The sequence below is a fragment of the Carassius auratus genome, unplaced genomic scaffold (genome assembly GCF_003368295.1).
Source record: "Carassius auratus strain Wakin unplaced genomic scaffold, ASM336829v1 scaf_tig00002576, whole genome shotgun sequence".
NCBI classification, from domain to species: Eukaryota; Metazoa; Chordata; class Actinopteri; order Cypriniformes; family Cyprinidae; genus Carassius; species Carassius auratus.
In genome coordinates, this window is record NW_020523459.1 from 2,087,474 (window position 1) to 2,107,827 (window position 20,354).

The following is a 20,354-nucleotide window of genomic DNA, read 5'->3' on the forward strand; positions in this document are numbered from 1 at the left end:
CAACAACAACTGAGACTTCTAAATCCAAAACAACGTTTACAGTGTCACTAACACAGATTCTCAATGACAACTGTATACTATTGTGAATATACTATTGTATATAAATAAATGGGTCCCTGAGCTCATGTACGGTTGATTATCATGGTGATCTGGCAACCTATGTCTGAACTGGACTGTAGCTATTCGGTCTTAATTTGTTTGTATAGCTGGATCTGCTTTGAAACGGTGACATCTGTATTTTTTCCCGACCAGAAATTTTCAGTTCTAATGTGAATGTTTTGATACCACAATTGTAGAAACCTCAGTGCTTTTTGACTGTAATATACAGTATCTGTGCTATAATAGTTTGTCACAGCAGAAGTGAACATATCTGTTTTCTCCCCATTTAAGTTTTTTTTTTTTTTTTTATGTCCTTTGTGAAGTAAATTTGATGTCAAGTCTAAATATTGTCCTTGAATTCTATAAACAGTTGTAAAAGTAAATCTGATTGAACTGGATTTTTTCTGAGTCTTTTTTTGTGTCTGACCAGATTATAATTATGGAGGACAAAGCTTACAACAATTAAATAAAAAAAATCAATAAATATAAAAAATAAGTGGAAAATGAAAAAGAAAGTTACAAATAAAGAAAGCATGTAATAAAGGGAAACTAATACAAAAATTAATGACTACATTTAACTGGAAATTAGTTTCTCATTTGTTCCTTATATATATAAAAAAAAGTATTTTCTATTGTTGCATTATTTATTTATTTGTAGTTTATGAAGATCTTGTGGGAATATGAGTATCTACGACCACTGGAGGGCGTCATGGATGCTTATAATTTCCGCTTTTAGGCATTGTGCGTGCTTGTCCCGTGCATCGCTTTGTTTATTTGTTAAACTTCCACGTAGTTTTTGAGATTTGTTAAGTTTTTCTAATAACAACAAAAGTGATGAAAATCAAATTTGTTTTTCTCACGCAGCTGTCGCTGTTCTGTGAACGTAATGCAGTTTGCAAAGATTTAGTAGGTCATTTGACCAATAAGAGAAACTGATAAAATAAAATAAAACTGAGCAATGACATTTTTAATGATTTTAAATTCAGTATTGTTTCTGTTTTGTGTTCTGTTCTCAGAAAGGTAACTGTCAGAAACTGTCGGGACTATTCACATTCACACAGCCCAATTTTGTTCTCCATCAGAGGCTTGGCACACAACATGAAGGGGAAAAAAAGAAAAAGATGTCCTAGGCCTTCGAGAAGCAGGGAAATTTGGCCTCTCCAGGAGCCACTGCAACATCTACTCTTGTTTTTAGATTGCCATGTGCTTTGAATACACAAGTACAACAAATAATACAATGGGAAAACTTTTCTTTTCCATCCTGAAACTGGCATCGTGATTTAGTGAATCAGAATAAAACTCACTAGCGTTTCCTGCATTCTATTCTTAGTGGTCCATAGCTCCGGTTGTTTTTTTTTTTTTTTTTTTTTTTGTGTGCCCAGGACCTCAGTCCAGACCCTGATTTGTATGTTAGTGTATTCAAGGGGCCAAAACTAGTTGCCACAGCAACTGTGTTGAATCTCTCACGGACCCCCGTCCCCTTCCACCCTCTCTCAGCCTCTCCTCTCAGAACTCATTGAAACAAAACAAACATTGTCCCTTAACAAGGCGCAGAGAGACCGCGTTCTGTTCAGAAGTGCAGGACATTCAGGTCATATTAGTCCTTCCTCACTGAGTTTAGTCTGAGAATAAGAGAGTCCCCCCACAGGACACACATCACTTTCTCACGTCTGCTGAGGGTGACTTGAAACGGGAAGCCCTGGATTCACCTCACCAGACTGACATCTTGCCCATGCCAAGATAGCTCTTAAAGGTACACAAATATTTGTTGAGTACATCCTTCAGAATGGAAGAGGTGTCAGTAGGTGAGGTTAGAATTCTGATGCAGGTTCTGTCTTGTCTTGGGGCTTTCATCTGTTAATACTCTAATTTCAATGCAGTATGGAAAGTGGACTGGCTCTCAAGGGAGCACAGATCACATCACTAGTCAAACAATGCAGTTATATACAATTCTTATGTATCTATTTATTAAATTTTTTTTTCTTAAAATAATTATTTATTTATTTTATTTTATTCTTAAAATAATTATTTATTTATTTTAATTTATTTCGGGTTTGTTTATTCTTGCTTATTCATGTGTGTTTATCTTTGGAGTTGTTTCTGTAGTTTATTTGAAGCAAAATTCATGTTATACAATATTTTACAGACTTGCTGATAAATGATTGTATTTCTGGAATGTATTGTACATTGACCATGTAAATATTGAATCAAAGTAAAAAAAAAAGAAGAAAAAAGCTTAGCCTATTGCTTGCTGCTATAGAAGGCGCCCCCAGCAGCGTAAGAAGCAAGAAGTCTTCCTCTGTGGCCATCAAGCACATTTAAGAGCCCTTCTCCACTCATGGATCCGCTTCTTTAATGAAGGTGGTCCTACCCACTCTGCTTTCGCGGTTTCTCTTCCCTACATCGTGATTCTCCTGTATGCTTCACTTTTGAGAAGCAGCACCCCTTGTCGGTTGTGAGTGGCTTGATTTCCTTTGGTGCATCTGAGGAGGAAGCCTCTATGTCATGAGTTGAAAGCCCATGCAGTGCATCCATCTAAGCCATGTGGGACTAATCCCTAGCAAACATGGCTTACTCAGCGACTGGCAAGGCTGACTCAGTGCTTCACAGGATGGCGGTGCTTCAAGTGTTCCAGACCAAACTTATCCGCATCGTAGACAAATCTGGCCAGAGTTCTGATAACTTTAGAGAGCTCTGCATAGCAACTGACCTGGCTTTGCATGCTACTAAGGCCACTGCGCAGGTGATCAGCAAGGCCATGGCCAGTTTGGTGGTGCTGGAGTGCCACCTTTGACCGGTTTTTCAACAGAGATCAGGGATGCCTTCCCAGACTCGCCAGTCTCTCCTAAGGGACATGGATGGTTTTGCAGAGCGAAGAAGAAGAGGAGAGGTTCAGTTCTCATCCAGCCCAGAACTCCCTCCAAGAATCTTGCGCTTGCTCTCCTTCTCTCCACTCAACACCAAGCGATGGAAGCTCCATTCAAGCTGGGCCCATCCTTCTCATTCAGTGCACTCCCTGACTGCTCAGCAACTAGTGGCACTATTAAAATTAGGGACTTCACGTCCCCTCAGGGCTTTCCAGAGGATGCTCAGCCTCATGGCAACAGCTTCCTCTGTGATTCCTCTGAGCCTGCTCAACATGCGGCCCCTTCAGTACTGGCTCAAAGCTCATGTTCTGTACTATGCTTGGCCCTAGGATGTTTTCATCTCAGGGTAACCCACTGCTGCTCCAGACCATAGCCCCTTGGAATACCTCTGGGCCTGTTTCAATAGGGGATTCCCCTGGGACTGACTTCCAGTAGGAAGGTGGTTACGCCAAGTGCCTCCAACTAGGTTGTCGAGCTCTGCTCGAGGGCAGACCGATGTCTGGCTCCTGGTTAACTGAACTGAGCTGAATGATGACATCACTGAATTCAATGATGAACTGCCGTTAACTGTCAATTGCCCAGTCTACTTTTTAAGACAGTGAGATACCTGGCCCACGATTGGCCCTGTGCTTGCCTGTATGTCTTCCCCCTGGTTGCTCTGCTTCCTCCGGTCAACAGACAGTTCAGGGAAGTTACATGCTCAGTCCTCCTGGTGACTCCACTTTGGAGGAATCAGATGTGGTTCCCAGAGTTGATTCAGCTGCTATAAGCAGCCCCTTGGCCGATAAAACTGGGGGACGACCTTCTCTCACAAACGAAGGGCATGATTTGAAATCCCCAGCCAAATCATATTTGGCCTCTCAATGTGATAATTTTTGAGGCTAGAGCTCTGTCTACATGACGAAATAGTCAGTCTTCTCTTCCAGCAAGGAGCTCTTGTGAAGTGTCCCAAGTGCTAACCTTTCTAGAAGAGCTACTGGATAAGGGGCGCACCTCTTCCATGCTCAAAGTATATGCAGTAGCCATCGCGGCGAGTCATTCTCTTGTGGCTGGCCAGTCAGTTGGCAGAAACAACTTTGTCGTTAAATTTCTAAGGGGAGCTCAGAGATTTAATCTCGCTTGCCCTCATACTGTGTTAATTTGGGACTTGGGTCAAGCGAGTCAGTGACCACCACCAGAGGAATGCCCTGCTCCTGGGCTTGGTCCAGTGGGATTTCTATTGTTGATATTTGTGCAGTTACCAGCTGGTTGTTATCGTCTACTTTCACCAGGATTTACAAGTTGAACAACTCTGCAGGCATGGATTTTATCCACTTAATTTTAACTCATCCCCTTTGTAAGTGGAGAGGGTTATGTATTCTTCACCCTAAACTGTTCCTGTGGCTCAGTGGTAGAGCATTGTGTTTGTAGCACAAAAGGCTGCATATTCAATTCCCGGTGAACACACATACCGGTTTTAAAAAAAAGTATATCCTGAATGCACTGTAAGTTGCTGATAAATGTAAGTGGCTTGGGTCTCATTATTGGTTCATGCTTACAGGAGCACTCAGTATGAGTGTCTGTGCCAGGCTTGCAGAGCGGTATTGTTTGGCACTTGCTTATTGCACAGCACTACTGGATGTGTTACCAATAAGTGTGACAATGCAACGGGAGAGACCATTCAAAAAGAAACACCCAGCTATGTAACTTCGGTTCTCTGAGATATAGGAACAAGCATTGTGTAGGCTGCCATGCTGCTGCTTCAGTTGAAAGATTCTGACGAATAGGGTGCTCAGAGCTGTCTTATATAAAGGTCTAACCTCCACTTTTAGCATGTTGAAGTGCCATTGGTTTGTGCAGCTACAAGAATGTGAACAAAGCAGGCTTCAGTATAAGAGTAAACAGGAGTTTCCCTCATAAGCGTGTCAACACAATGCTCATTCCTTTATCTTTTGGGGTTGTGTTAATATTATTATTATTATATTATTATTTAATTTCTATACTACATATATGAAGGCTTAAAAAAAATCTTTCTTTTAAATTGGCATTTTTATTAGGCTCCTATGTTTAGGTTAGGTTTATATAGTCTATATTGTAAGAATTACAGAACCTCAGACACTTTGATCTTCTGAGATATACAATAGACACCCAGTGGATTAACATCCAGACATCTGTTCCCACATCTCACTCAGAGAAAATGTGGGAAAACACCTTTCACATATGCACTGGTTCGTCCTCATTCCCTTCATGATTCCTCACACCCTCTTCTTCCCCTCAGGACTCATTCAGTCATGCGAATTTCACACATTTTTTTTGTTTCATGCTGTTTTAAGTGTGGTCATTATAAATACTTCAGGTGGTTTCACTCTTGCATCAACAGAATAGGCAAGAATAAACAAAACAAAACCTGTTCTTCTGATATGGGAGATGTCTTTGATTACCATTTGTTTTCATCCCCAATACTTAGGTATGTGACTTTTGGGGTTACAAGACCCTAACAACCATAAGGTCTTTTATGTTTTTACGACTGATTTAAAGATTTCTGGTACATAGGCGAAGTGGCAAAACATTACTGTAGTGAGAATGAGCCCATAGCATGAAGTGTGTACACACCCTTCATAACATGTATTTTTCTAAAAGCCAGGTATGCATCTTACTCTTAAATTAATCTTTGAGAATTTTTTGTCTTGTATTGATTTGATATCATTGAATTGGCTTTGTAATTGGCATAATACATATTTACCTGACTGTTAATAAATTGTTACATTTAATTCTAATCTGTTTTACTCTGTAATTATTGAATCTAGTAGATAACACTCAGCGTTGGGTAAGTTACTTTCAAAAAGTAATGAATTACTATTACTAATTACATCATCAGTATTGTATTTAAATTACTTGACTAATTACTCTGTCTGAAAAGTAACTTAGTTATTCAATAAGTAACTTAATTATTAAATTGGGCTAATTGGGCTACATCTTAAAATCCCCATAAACCTTAATAGAAATTAAACTCTTTATTCTTTCGGTTTGAGTCAAACATACAATAGTTTAGCCTTTTAGCTTGCAACTGTAATACTTTTATGAAAAAACATTTTTATAAAAACATTTAACCTTCTTTGGTTAACAAATAGAAATACTCTGAAAAACAACATATTTGAATAACAAAAAAGCTTAAGAGAAGTTAAACAATTGCAGTTTGGCAAGAAAAGCCCAACTAGGAAAATCCTTACAGGTTTATGTAAAAATAACACGTTTACTAATGTAGGTAAGAATTACATAAATGATATATTCTGCTGAATATTGCGGTGTCAGATCACGCTGTTCTTCTGAAGTAAATTCCTTATAGCAGTACTTCTTTCAAAAACGATTAAAATTGGACTTAAAAAATTATTATCTATTTTTTTGGGTTTGCGCGCAGGTGACTGCATATAGTGAGCTCAGATACGTTGAACGCGTTACACCCAACACTGATTACTGCTGTATCCTTGTTAACGCTTTTGCTGTGTCAGATTAGTAACGGACTAAAATTCAGTTGAGACGGAGCATAGCCAGGGCACATCAACTGTATCCAGTTAACACTTGGTATTAGTTCAAGTGTATTCCAAGTCTGGAATTTAAATAGATTTATAATAAATACATCAGTCAGTCTCATTTTTTATCTTGGAGCATGATGTCAAATATGTGTTTGTCTAGTGGCAGATGTATCTCTTGTTCAAAATCAGATTGTCCTGGAGGTGACCTCAATAAGAACTCATGACCGTGAACATCTAATGTGAGCTGTCATGCTTAATTGGACAATGAAATAGAGTAAATTTGAATGCAATTGAATTAACATGAAGTAAATCACAATTGTACTTTCCAAATCAAAATGTGAACATCAGTACTACCTCTTTTCATGTATTTTTTATTTTATTTTATTTTCTACTTTTACTGCAGTATAATGCTTCCTGTCATATTGGCATTGAGTGTTGTGAAGAGATTTGTTGATTTGTGGCACAAACTTCATTACAGAGAACAGAGCCTCGTCTGTTCTCCTGCAGTCATTATGGACCTCCTCAATTCTCTAATGAGGCCATTCTCTACCTCTCTCACTTGAATCTCTGAAAAGGCTCTGAGCACAAGCCAAAACCACAAGACAGAAGAGGTCCAGACCCCTCCCAACAACCCCTCCAACAACACACGTCAGTCTAACCCAAACATTTGTATCTTTGATTTAGTTTATTATCTTTCACGGCCGACTGAATGTTAGATAATCAATTTTAAGAAGAGTTTTTTGAGAGCCCATCTGAAAAAAAAAAACACATCTTTTATATGACTAATGACTCCTTTCAGTGTCTAAGCTTGTACTGTTCAGCACAGCGACGAATGTTGAACTATTGACGAATTCTTTGATTCCTACATTGACAAGAAAAGGTGGCAAATCCAAGTGGGGTTTTTTGTTCACACTGGGCCATTCTGGAAAAAACACGTGAATTTTTAGACGGTATCTTGGCAACTCAGCCGTAGTCTGGCTATTGATATTCACAGTAGACGCTTCCATCTCCTTTTCAGAACAATAGAAACCGTATGGGAATGAGGAAACCAAGTCTGCAAGGACAAATCTTCTCCCTCCGGCCCTGATGGACATTTGAGAGATTAGTACAACTCTTGACACTGTTTCTTGCAATTTCAAAGATGAATGAGACAACATAAATTATTTCAAGGTATTTATTGAATAGAGTTTAATAAACTGTTTATGGACTTTTAAAAGAATTTGCTTATGAAAGCAGCTATGTGCAAAAGTTACAATAGTCCCTTGAGGAGGTACACCATTCAATTTCTGTCTTTTTGTCTCACCGTACTACATGAAGGGGCTCGAAAAGCTAGTTTGCTCAGGGAGTTTGCTTTCAGAAATGATCTATTTACATTCTAATACAGCTGAGTGCTTATATACAGAAATTCACAATCAACAGTGTAGACCAATTTTCAGTCGTTATGAAAAAAGCGGCATTAATTAAAATTAGTGATAAATAGCATTTGCCTGAGTAACAGACAAAAACTCCTTAGATTTTTGTTTCATGAGTTTTCCTATTATATGAACAAGACGATGTGTTATTTGTGATCTGGTAGTATTCACTGCATTTCTGATCTCACAGAGTGCTTCGCTAAATACTTATACACTCAGAGCTATGTGTAAAATTCATAATTGTTTGTACAGAAAAGTAGAACTATGAATGTGGGACATCTGAAGTCAAAATTGCAATGACTTAATGGAGACTCTGGTGATATATTAAGTGGAAAGTTCACCCAAAAATCGAAATTCTGGCATCTTTTACACCCCCTCATGCTGTTCCAACCCATTATGACTTCCTTTCTTCTGCAGAATACAAAAGTGGATACAATTAAAAATAGTTTTGTCCATTCAGTGAAGTCACTGGAGCCCATTGGTTTCCATTGTATGGACATAAACATGGAGACGTCTTTCAAAATATCTTCCTTTTGTGTTCTACAGATGAAATGACACGAGGGGGAGTAAATTATTGGGTGAATTATCCTGTCAAGAATTTATAGGTACATTGAGCCATCCTGAGATATTATGGAATGAATCTTCGGATTTATGAACATAATTTAGAGTGAATTAGCCTTTAGATGCCAAACTTAGAGCTTAGATCTTAACCAAAAATGTTTTTACCCAGTAAGTTCGTACCAAAAACAAAATTGCAAATTGGCCTCAGATTTGTTGAACAAAGCTAACTTGCTCCAACATAACAGTAAGAACTGCTAATGTAAAGATGGCCACTAGTGGATAACGGGAAGAAGGTAGGTTGTAGACTCCATGTCGTCTCATGATGTCATCACTTAGGGACGGGATCCGCCTACTCAGCTGCCAATGGACAAGATGGTTGTACTGTCCTTGGCTTTGTCAAAAAAAATGGAGGACATGTCATTGGTGGTCTTGAGCTTGCCTTCAGCGACATTTTGGGTAGATGAAGAGTTGCTCGGTTGGCATTCTTCACAGCAGCAGCAGCAACAGTCCATGAAGGCCTGGCCCAGAGACTTGCACAGGCAAAGCAGCAGCACTGGTGTCACAGATGACTTAAAGAACAGAAAGAACTGGTTTATGAGGGCCAGAAGAGAAGTCACCTCCTCAGACACCTGGATGGGAGCATACGCCAATGTCAGGTTGCAAACGTTCTCTGGCAGCGTACAGACACCATATACGACCGCTAGAGCCATGACCGTGCAGTTGAGCTGCCGTTCGACTTGCTGAGCGTGCTGAAGCTTTTGTTTTTTGGATGGAGATTGCTCCTCGGGCCGCTTAAGAGAACTTCCGCTCCCGCCGGATACATGACAGGTGGCCAGCTGACAGAGCAGGGTGAAGACAACGGGCAGACAGAAGTAACAGCCGAAGTACCACCACATGCGTGCGTCGTGGTAGTTGATAATTAGAGAATAGATGGATTCGGGGAGATCTGGATATGGACTCATGATGCAGGTGTCCACTTGTTCACCCAGACTAGATGATGTCACCTGATGCAGCTGCCACAGGAGCAGCTCAGGAGCCGCTAGCACCATGGAGCCAATCCAAACCACGGCCAGCTTAGCCAGGACCTTCTGACATCGCTCAATTCGTCGGGCCTTTGGCATGGAGCTTGTGGCAGCGTGGAAGCGGTCAATGCCCAAAGCACACAGACTGAAGGTTGTCACACCAAGAGAGGTTACCTGGAGGGTGTGCAAAACAATCATTATTGTTATAATCACATAACATATGTTTGTGTTTTCATGATGTTTCATGATGTTCAGTAAAAATAACTGATTAGAGTAGGGATGCATCCATTTTAATATTGTGGTCAAAATAGTAAAGGTGCTAATTATTTTCATGTTACATGAAATGCTATTAATATTAAATATAATATAAATATATAGATATATAATGACATAGATAGTAGTATTTTAAGAGATTGAGTTAGGCTACACATTTTTTTTTTATAAATAAATAAATGCTACAAGTGAATCTAGGATTCAGAACAGTTTAATTTAAAGGCTGAAAAACTGATATTCATTTTAAATTTGATAAACATGTAACATTACTAATTAAGTTACTAATAATACTAGCTTACTTAAAGTTAAAATTACTAGGTCAACTTTAAATGAACATTAGATGATGACAAAGGTAACTGATAGGATAAAATAAGGTGAAGTGCACAATTAAATGTCCTATATTGATCAAAATGATAAATCAAAAATCTGTAACATTGTCAAATAATATATAACCGATATGGGTGTACGTCCCTCTTGACTGTCATGAATAGTAATTATAAAGATGGGTGTTACAGGGTTATGTAACATGGTCTGCAGTGTTAGAAATCCAGAATTAATACTGTATCTATCTGAATTTAAAAGTTCTTTAATTTAAGGACTAGCTAAACTTTGGGCACATTTAAGATATATTTTTTCAGATACATTAGACCATGAGAAATTGATCAAGTCTGAATGTGAACTTGACTGTGCCTTAGAAGGGCCTCACCTCTATGTAAGGCACAACTCTGCAGGAGAAATCTCCCAGCAGCCTCTTATTGGTGAGTTCATTAAAGACCACCACAGGCAGACAGAAGCACAAAACCAGAAAATCCCAAAAAGCCAGACTTGCAAGAAAGTAGTTCCATGTGCTCCTCATGAAGTAATTTTGCCACACAATGCACATTACCGCCAGATTACCCACGATGCCGAAGGCAAACACCACAAAAGCCAAAAAGAGAATCCCATAAGCACTGTAAGAGCTGTCAGTGATGGGAAACAAAGGATTGTAGATTTTTGTGATGCTCCTTTTGGTTGGATCACCGATAGGAACCTGTTCACTGGTCATTTCAGTGCGGTTTCCATCTTCAGCCACTGACGAATTGGCCATCTCTGTGAAGGGCAAAGGACTTGTAGTTTGTGTGACCATGGTTCCTTTATCATCATCCTCCACACTGAGCACATCTTGCGGTGTGCTTTCTTGTGAATCATCTTGATTAAAACTATTCTCGCCAACAGTTGTCTTGTCTTGACTTCCTCTTTTTCCTTCTGAAGCACAAGCACTCAGAAGCAAAGCCAGTGTCATAAGATAAATCAATTTATAATCTCGTATCCCCATCTTCAAGGTTAAGTCCAGTTACGTACAAGTCAGAGGAAATTGCTTCAGAAGCAGTAACTAAAAAACAGATGGCAGAGGCTGAAGTAAAGACCCCGATGAAGGCACTGCTGCTGTTTGAGATCCCTTGTGCCAAAAGGCTCTGTGTTCTGCAGTGACCAGAGAGTAGCTCTCTTATCAAAGCTATGGATGGCTGCTCCCTCTCAATAGGGGTCCATAGAAGCACACCCCCTTTTGCTATTCTCCCTCACTGACTGATGGGTGTGATTGCCCTCTGCTGGCATTAAAATGCTGTTTTAAAGCGTTATAATTTCACTACAATTTACTAAACTGAGAGTTTTTAACATTGTTATTAAAGTGCAAGTAATGAAACTAGTTTTCAAGCTGTGGTGCATTAAAGAGATTAAATAACATAGATAAATGCACATGTTACCAGTCAGAAGTCTTGAATAATTTATTTTTACATTCAGTGATGCAACCCGCACAGACATAGCTTAAAGAGCACTGAAGAAACAAAATAGTGAAATAAAAATAATTAAAAAGATTGTCTTGTAACAAGCTGATTTATCCTTTTCTGACTAAATGTGAGTTACATTTTTGTGTGTCTTAGAAAACAAAAGAGAGAATTCCTTAGCAAACAGAATGGTTGGCTGAAGAGACAGTACCCCCTCCCCCCACTGGCCCCAATACTTCTGTAAGTAAGTAACTTCAATAAGTCAATACACTTTATCCTAGTTAGATAAACTTCTAAACATGGCATGACTCAAGTTATCATGTCTGAACTTCTAGAAATCTAGATTAGAATGGATTAGAAGATTGGATTGCTTCCAGAGAGATTAAATTACATTAAGTGTACTTCATTTTTAAAAAAAATTTTTTTTGAGCATCTCTATCTGTGTTTGATCTTAATCAGTATGCTATGTGTTGAGTAAAATTTGAGATACAAACACTTTCTAGTATGAATACATTACCTTGGACTGAAAATGCTTTTTTTTTTTTTTTTTGCTGGAGCTCCTGCCTGGGGGCTGGGGAGGCCGCAGATAAAAAAAAAAAAATACAGACACCGATAGCCATAGTTTACACATCAACCTTTCACAGACCACGAGTATTAAAATGAGTAAGTGCACGAAAACTGAACACAGCCAAATGCACTGTGTGCCAAAACGTGTCACCCACACACTTTCAAACTCTTCTGATGTAGTAAACAGTTTGCATGTGTATAATGCTTAGTACAGTAACACTAACAACGTAAGGGTGACATGGTGCTAGTGATTCAGAAATGTCTTCTTTCTCTTCCCTTTTGGGTTGTGCATAATGTATTTGTATGACATCATTCATTAATTTTAAAATATGCCTAATTCTGAAATCCATTATGTTACCAAAGATGTTCACATGCAGAAAGCTAACCTTGTTTGCTCAAGATTATTTGCTCTAGATACAGTATATGACTTAAGAGAATCTGATGTCAATAATATTATTATCTGTTTTTGGTTCTTGATGACTACTTAGCAATGGTTCTCATGGAAATTGGTAATGTAACAGTTTTGTATGTGACTAAATAATTGACTATATTTATTAAAATGTGAAATGCTCTGCATAAGTGTCATCACAGTTCTTTGGACACTAGAGTCAAAGCATTTATGGCTGCTAAACTCTGAAGTGTGATGCTTCATGAGCAGTAATGTTACTGAAACAGGAAGGAGTGGCACAATTACACATTTTGTGGGTATGAGTGGAGGATAGATTATCTATATGGATGTTATTATCTCTCGGCTCTACACTCACACACGTTCATAGAAAAGCAAAGGGCATCTTACATTTACCACGAAACGTTTCCTAAATATTGATATCCCACCCACATCAGTCAGTAAGTGTCATGTGTGCACATAAGCCATCCTATAAATTAAGATAAAAAATGCATACATTTATATTGTCATAATATTTAGATACTATTTATTTAATGTAATAAATAAAAAGTGGAAAATGAAGTATACTCACACTCAGGCCATCCTAGATGAATTAGTTTCTTCACCTGAACATATTTGGATATATTTACCATTTACCATAACATCACTTGCTCCTCTGCAGTGAATGGGTGCAGAATGAGAGTCCAAACATCTGATAGAAACATTGCAATAATCCACAAGTAATCCACAGGTAATCCATACCACTCCAGTCCATCAGTTAACATCTTGTGAGGTGAGAAGCTGCAGGTTTATAAGAAACATCTTGGATGGTCTGAGGGTGATTATGTTTTAAACAAAGTTTCATTTTTGGGTGAACTGTTAATTTAAATACTAATCATATCATCATAATCATATGCAATTACATCACAAAACATTACATTTTGGTGAAGGGACTACAAAACCATAACAGATAATCAAAGTGCTTTAAGATATCTGATACCAACAGGAAATGTAACCTAATACTATTAATGAGGGCATCATTAGTGGTTACTCTGAGAAGGTTCTAGAGAATATTTCTGGGTTTTACTCTGCTACATTTACAGGAAATGCATAATGTTTCATATCTGGGGAAAATGCTGATTGCGTTTCGATTTTTCATTATAATGGCAGCGTTATTGAACTCAACAAATCGATGTTTTAAAACTGACAGAGGACATTTTTTGTGGTAATGAAGTTTTCCTCCTGTTTGATAAGTGGGCTGAGGCATTGTAAACGTCTCCCTGTGTCAATAAGGATATGAAGAACAAACTGTAGGTAAAGCTGGAGGATCCTTTGGTCATGTGCCTTAAGTGAGCATAGCATGCACACACACTTCCTAGGTAACACACCCTAACACCCACCTTTTTTTTTTTTTTTTTTGCTCTGTGCTACTCTCAGTTGTTATTTGGCTCATTCTTGAAGGGATTACTTTGAGTATTTATATAGTCATTTACAGCTCATGCAAGTTTTCGTCAGTTTCACCTGACTTTCTGTTAAAAGTCATTAGTATGCAGTCAGCCCAAATCTGTTCATGACCTCACCCTAATAGGGAGATCTGGGCTAAGAGTGAGATTTAACGAGCCGATGGAGGGTAGAAAATAACCTGTAAAATACTGGTTTTGGAGATAATGAGGCCATAGCTAAAGCTAGGAAAAAATCCTTCTATGATGTCAGAAATGTTGTTATGGTTGCATGTGATTTGTTCACCGACTGAAGTGCTAATGAGAATAGAGTCAGCTTTTAGAAAAGCCAGCACTTTAGTTTAATCTCAATTATTGTATTTTAAATAATAACTGTAAAGTTAAAACCTTTGCTAATGTGCAAAGTGGTTTTAAAGTAATATCATGACTGCAGATCTGAAAATGTGTTGCTCAGTTCTGTGACTTCAGCAACACGTCTCACTTGTGTAAATACTGTTGTGCGCCAACATTCCCAAAATATGACAGTAATTACCCAACTAGAGCTTTTACATATTAATAAGAAACACGGGGTTGTACAAGGAGAGAGAATGGGAAAGTCATAATAAACTTCTAATTGACTTTAAGCGCCAACCGGCAGTGCAAATCTAGCCACAATTGCATCCCATCTCTCCTGAAGCTCGATTTGAATGCAAATTTGCCTGGACAAACGTTTTGAATATGTGGAAACTCAGCTAAACATTCAGAAGTACTTGTTCACAGATGTGATTTTGCATGTCACAGATTTGTGCGTAGGTAGCTTTTCCTGCTGATTGTGTCATTTCCATGGCGAATAATCATTTTATATACCAACTAGACTAAGACATATTGTGACCTTTTCATACATGAATGGAAAGATGGATTGCACCTATTTTAGCTGTGAATCTAAAGCCTCTTAACATAAACCACAACACATCAAAGTGTGAAACTCTCTTGCTATGACTGACAGTACTACACTGAAAAATATAGAGCTGCTGGAGCATTAAATATTTATAAGATTATATTCTTGAAGTCTTTATTATTGCCATTATGCACAAAGACATCACTTGGTGGGTCCAATTGATTTATTGCTGAACTAGCTCATCAAAATGATGAAAAAATTAGATTGTGCATCTATGTTTAAACCAAGAGCCCCTTATTGTGTTGCTTAATATCATGTTTTGTCTCATGAACCAAAGCAGGAAATTTAGTCCAAGTTTATAAAATGAAAGGTTGGGTGTGCCTGTTTTTATAGAAGCCTGTGCCTCAATACAGCTTTCTCATAAAGGAACTTTCTCATACTTGACCTAATCTGACCATTAATATATATATATATTGTAACAAAGCTAGTCAGATTAAATACGAGTTAAAATAACATAATTTATAGAATATAACATATTAACGGAATTTAATAAAAAGATATTGTGTTATATATCGCAACAGCTACATGGCAAAAAATAAATAAAATAAAATAAAATAAAAATAAATAAATATATATATATATTTAAACTTAAAAATGATAGGTCATAAAACATACTTGTATTTTATATATAATAATTTATTATATATTATTAAATAATCTATAATATATCATTATGTATTTATTTATTCATTTATTTATTTATGTATTTATTTTTGTTTATCTTCGAAACCACAGAGTGAGCGAGCGACGCGAGGCGCCAAATAGCTCATCATCTAATGAACAGGCTCAATGATTGTTTTTAGTTTTCTCTTTCTGTCAGGGTTGTTGGTTACAGCAGGGTCGAGAGAGTGTATTCTTCCACGCGGTGCCTCCCCTACAGGCGTGTTTTGACTTGACAAGGTTGCGCGTGCTTCCTGGTTTGAAGCACTATGACCTCAGGTACGCCGAAAAACTTCAACAACGAGTCCCTTCTGCCACTCGGACCTCTGCGCTTTACATCCCCAGCTGCACATCCAAGTAGGGATTAACTTTCGCAGGGTTTCTCTCCTTTGCATGTTTTCCAGCTCTGCCGGGATGCATTTATACTTCAACTGTGGGTGAAGAGCGTGTCTACACCCGCTTTATCAGGAAGAGTTTGTAAGAAAAGTGTCCGGGCTTTTCAAGATCTGACTCTAACGTACAGGCTGCTGCTGTAAATAGCCAAGATGTCGGATTCAGCGTCCAGTTTTCTGCATGTGGGGGATATTGTCTCCCTGTATGCAGAAGGAACTGTCAATGGTTTTATAAGCACACTGGGGTAAGGGTTTTTCATTGACTTCTTTCTGTCTTCCTGCCTGCGTTCACCTCAGCCAAAGACTCTGCAAAACACACAGCTTTTATGTTTATTTAAAAGAGCAGTAAATCATAGCCATCAGTGTGAAATTTCATGTCTCATCAGTTCAGTTTATTATTAATTGTAGTCTTGAGAACTCAAGATGTTTGTTTTCTTCGCTAGTTGGCTGTACTGTGGCTTACTTTTACACTGAGCTTTGATGTGTTTGAGTTTTTGGGTTTGCAAAAAGATCGAGAGCTGCACACAGGTGTGCAGTTAAGTCACAGTGCAGTTAACAACCTAGAATCACAATTTGAATCATATTTTGAATGATAGTAGGCAGACTGTATGAAAGTTATATATTGGCTACTGTAAAGATCTCTATGTATGTGTGTATTATGCAAATTTTAGATACTCAGGACATCTCATAAACTTTCTGGTCGACTAGACTTAGCTAAAATATCTATTCAGATGGCTCCGTTTGATGCCCGTGCTCCTAAATAAAAGCACAATCTTGAATTCACATTTACAGTGAAGCCTGTTGGTCATTGAAAGGGAGAGACCTTTTTAGTATTGTTCTCACTATATGAACTTTTCAGACCAAAGTTTACTGTTGTTTTAAGGTCAGGAGGAAACAGCACCCCTGTTTTGGATTCAGGCCAGATGCAAGAACAAAGGAGACGGTCATCTTAAAAAGCAAATGTTATGCAGGAATGGCTCTCTGAAACCGCATTCAGAAGTGTCCAGGGTTTTTCCTTGGGCTGTTTCAGCCATTCAGGCTCGCACGTGTCTTATTGAACTGGCGTGGCAGCCTATAAACATGTTTTAACCTGTTTCCTAGAAACCCTCAAAGGCTGCTGTATTTAGTTGCAGGCTAGCCTAGGGGTATTATTGAATAGGATTGCATATCTATAATATGACATAATTAGACCTTAAAGGCACTTTGGCAAAGCATTATTATTTAAAGTATTTAGCAGGATGTCCACCAGAAGTCTGTAGAAATGAAGAAATTGTTCCAGGCCAGGACTGAAGTGCTTTAAGAGTTCATCGTGACACATAAATCTTTATGACCACTGATACTGATATGCCTCTCGAAGGCTTTGTAGAATCGTTTTATTGAGTGTGAGCCTTGTGTTTACCTTCCCAGGCTGGTGGATGACCGTTGTGTCGTGGAGCCAGCAGGTGGAGATCTAGACAACCCTCCCAAAAAATTCAGAGGTATTTTATAGTTTTTAAAATAATGTTATTCCAGAATGATTATTACATACTGTAACTCTGTGGAAGTCTTGATGCTGAATGGTAAGTCGTGCATACAACCTTTCATTGATAGCTAGACGTTTGTGGTCCTCAGAGAGAAATTAAATATTAGAAGACATTTGACATTTTAGCTAAATATGCTACCTACAGGAACTAGTCTGACTAGTCTGTATAATAGCTTGAATTGCAGATTAATCATAATATATTAAGAAATACTGTATTGTTCCAGTGTTTGTTTTGTTGCAAGGCCAGTTGTTTTCTAAATATAATAAACTAATGATATAAATGTAATTTGTTTTAATTTGATTAAAACTATTTTATTTGTTTCAGCTACCCATGACAACAGTGGTTCAGTCAGTCATTTCACAAATATGAAAAAGTATGGCTGGGTTTGAGTTACCTGGTATTGCTAGGTTTTATTTATTTAGTCCTATTGAGCAAACTGCTATTTACGTTGGTAACTAACTGGGTCAACAATGCAGTGAAGTAACCTCAAACCATAACCTCCCCAACCCATTAAGTTCAGATCTGATCTGCAGATGATTCAAAAGTTTAGTTGCAAATACAAAATTATTTTGTCCCGTCCAAAGCAAATTTTAAGTATTAAGATATAATGAATAAAATCAGTATTTAGAGACTTTATTGGTCTCACAAGAACAGTGTCAACAAATAAAAATAAAATTAAAATTCACATTTTCCAAACCAGGTATGCAAACAGCTGATACAAATTAATTCATTATTTATTTATTCAGTATTTTTTATTATTTTTTATCTAGACTGCCTCTTTAAGGTTTATCCCATGAACCGATATTCTGCCCAGAAACAGTTCTGGAAGGCTAAACAGGCAAAGCACGAAAAGGATAAGATTGGAGACATGGTGCTTCTTCAGAAATTGCAAGTAAGTCACAAACAATTCTGTTGAATTTAGATCGACAACAGAATTCGCTTTTTGGTTTTTAATTACAGCTGTGAGCAAAGAGAAATCTGATGGATTTATTAACATGTTTGCCATGACAAATTTCATATGATGATTGACATTTGAACTGCCTGCAGTTCTTTGTTACTCATTTGTTTTTGTTTTGGCTCGTATCAAAGCATGCAGCTAATCTGGAACAAAAGCAGAATGAAGCTGAGAACAAAAAGGTCCATGGGGATGTGATAAAATATGGCAATGTCATTCAGGTGAGAATCTGCATTTAGAAAAAAATGATACCTGTTAATTAGTTGCTAATGCAGTCAGTGTGATCTGAAGTTTTTTTTTTACAGGCTGTTTGTCCATAAATACATCTTGGCTGATTTTTTGTTTGTTTTTATAAGTCACGTAAGAAAAGTATATTTGCCCCCCAAACATTTCTTCATGAAATTGTAGCTCCATTTTATAATTAAGTTAAAACCCACAAGATCAGGAGAGGTTTTGTAAGGTTATGTAAAGAAATCGCTGTCTTGTCCCGACAGATAGACCTAAGTGCAAAACCATTCAATCCCTTTTAAAGAGGAGTAGAAATGTGCAGTTCTGTGATGTAAACCTTGGTTCTGGATACAAAAGATTGAGAATGATCCTAGTCACCCAACGTAATCATGCTTTTCATTCAAGATTCAAGGTGCACCACTTACTATAGCCTCTACAAAAATAAAGAGTTATTATTTGAAATTTTTAGCTGTAAAAAAAAAATGCTTCTGTATTATGGGGACTTTGGGAATTGACTGGATCCTGAAAAGTGGATGGTTTCCTTTTTTTAGAATAGGTCAGTGTAAATGGCTAGACATGGTCTGTACGACATTTGGAGCTGGGTTAGTAATATTAGCTGGAAATCTTTTGAATAAAGATAGATAACACAGACAAATATTTAGTTTCTTTGGAATCATATGCTTCAATGACATTTTTCCAAGTATGTGTATAAATAAACTTAAGAAAGTCACTTTAGATTTTTTGTTGACTTATGTAGACATGCTGAGTTTGTTAATGGGTCACAGCTATAAACGCACATCTTTATCTTAGCAAAAAAGAAATGTGTTTCCTCCCTGGTAGTGACGTCAGTTACAGATAATTGCCTACAGCAATGCTACACTATAGGAAACAAAGTCTTTTCCTGTGACTTTAGGGTATCCTAAAATAAATAGGAGCTTCCCATGTCCAGTGATTCCTGTGGGCCAACATGCATTTATTTAATTTTTTTATTTTAGCCAGTGGCAGAGAAGGTGCTAGCATATTATAACATACCCATTCAAGATATTTGCAAAGTCTTTTTTTAGTTAAAAAGGAAGTACTTTCTTCCTAAGAAGCTCTGTAGTAAGTGCAGCGCTGTGGAAATAAGCAATCAACCACAAAGGCTGTGTGGTAAAGTGAGAGGGTGTTTTCGGCACGATGGTCTCAAATGACTTGCATTTATAAGTCACAACAAAATGATTTAAGATGCATACATTCAGTAAATAATTTAGTTTGTTAATCCAAATCATTATAGTTTTCCCAATAAGTTCTTTCGTCACCAATCGCAATCTTGTTTTTTAGAGCCTGGACTGTCCTTTTTATATTTAAGAGAGAGTTTACAGAATAAAAGTGTTTATTCTAATCAATGTTCATGTGTTTTCAGCTCCTGCACATGAAGAGCAACAAGTACTTGACAGTGAATAAGCGTCTTCCAGCGTTGCTGGAGAAGAACGCAATGCGTGTCACTCTTGATGGGACGGGGAATGAGGGATCCTGGCTTTTCATCCAACCTTTCTGGAAGCTCAGAGCCAATGGAGACAATGTAAATCACACATGCATATGCAAGCACACAGGAAACACAGAAGTCACATAATATAAACTAGGCCTGTCATAATATCAACTTTTTGTTGTGCGATATATTGACACAGATATAATAGCGATATAATTTTTATTTTATTTTTAATTTTAAGACCATTTTATGCAATTGAACATATAT

The 20,354-nt window shown here is 37.6% G+C and overlaps 2 protein-coding genes across 4 annotated transcripts in view; one reads left to right on the top strand and one right to left on the bottom strand.

Annotated features, from left to right (window-relative positions):
* Positions 1–7,638: 7,638 nt before the first annotated feature.
* Positions 7,639–11,248, bottom strand: LOC113069944 (prosaposin receptor GPR37L1-like). The gene is made up of 2 exons (XM_026243099.1): positions 10,453–11,248; positions 7,639–9,647 (listed from the first exon to the last, which is right to left on the bottom strand). Exons 1-2 carry the CDS (start codon positions 11,059–11,061, stop codon positions 8,805–8,807), a joined length of 1,452 nt encoding a protein of 483 aa, XP_026098884.1. The 5' UTR covers positions 11,062–11,248; the 3' UTR covers positions 7,639–8,804.
* A 4,497-nt stretch (positions 11,249–15,745) lies between these two features.
* The window catches only part of LOC113069945 (inositol 1,4,5-trisphosphate receptor type 3-like), a 29,952-nt gene continuing 25,343 nt past the window's right edge, over positions 15,746–20,354 (top strand). For all 3 annotated transcript variants that reach the window (XM_026243100.1, XM_026243101.1, XM_026243102.1), the window contains exons 1-5: positions 15,746–16,158; positions 17,321–17,391; positions 18,207–18,328; positions 18,526–18,612; positions 20,022–20,180. In XM_026243100.1, coding sequence (XP_026098885.1) covers positions 16,067–16,158; positions 17,321–17,391; positions 18,207–18,328; positions 18,526–18,612; positions 20,022–20,180 — 531 coding nt within the window. In that variant the 5' untranslated portion in view covers positions 15,746–16,066. The remainder of the gene's footprint in view (positions 16,159–17,320; positions 17,392–18,206; positions 18,329–18,525; positions 18,613–20,021; positions 20,181–20,354) is intronic.

Bases quoted from the DNA above. Each gene is read 5' to 3' on its own strand.
- LOC113069944 (XM_026243099.1), bottom strand. From the start codon at position 11,061: ATGGGGATACGAGATTATAAATTGATTTATCTTATGACACTGGCTTTG. The intron at 9,648-10,452 runs GTGAGGCCCTTC...CACACCCTCCAG, and splicing joins GAGTTGTGCCTTACATAGAG to GTAACCTCTCTTGGTGTGAC.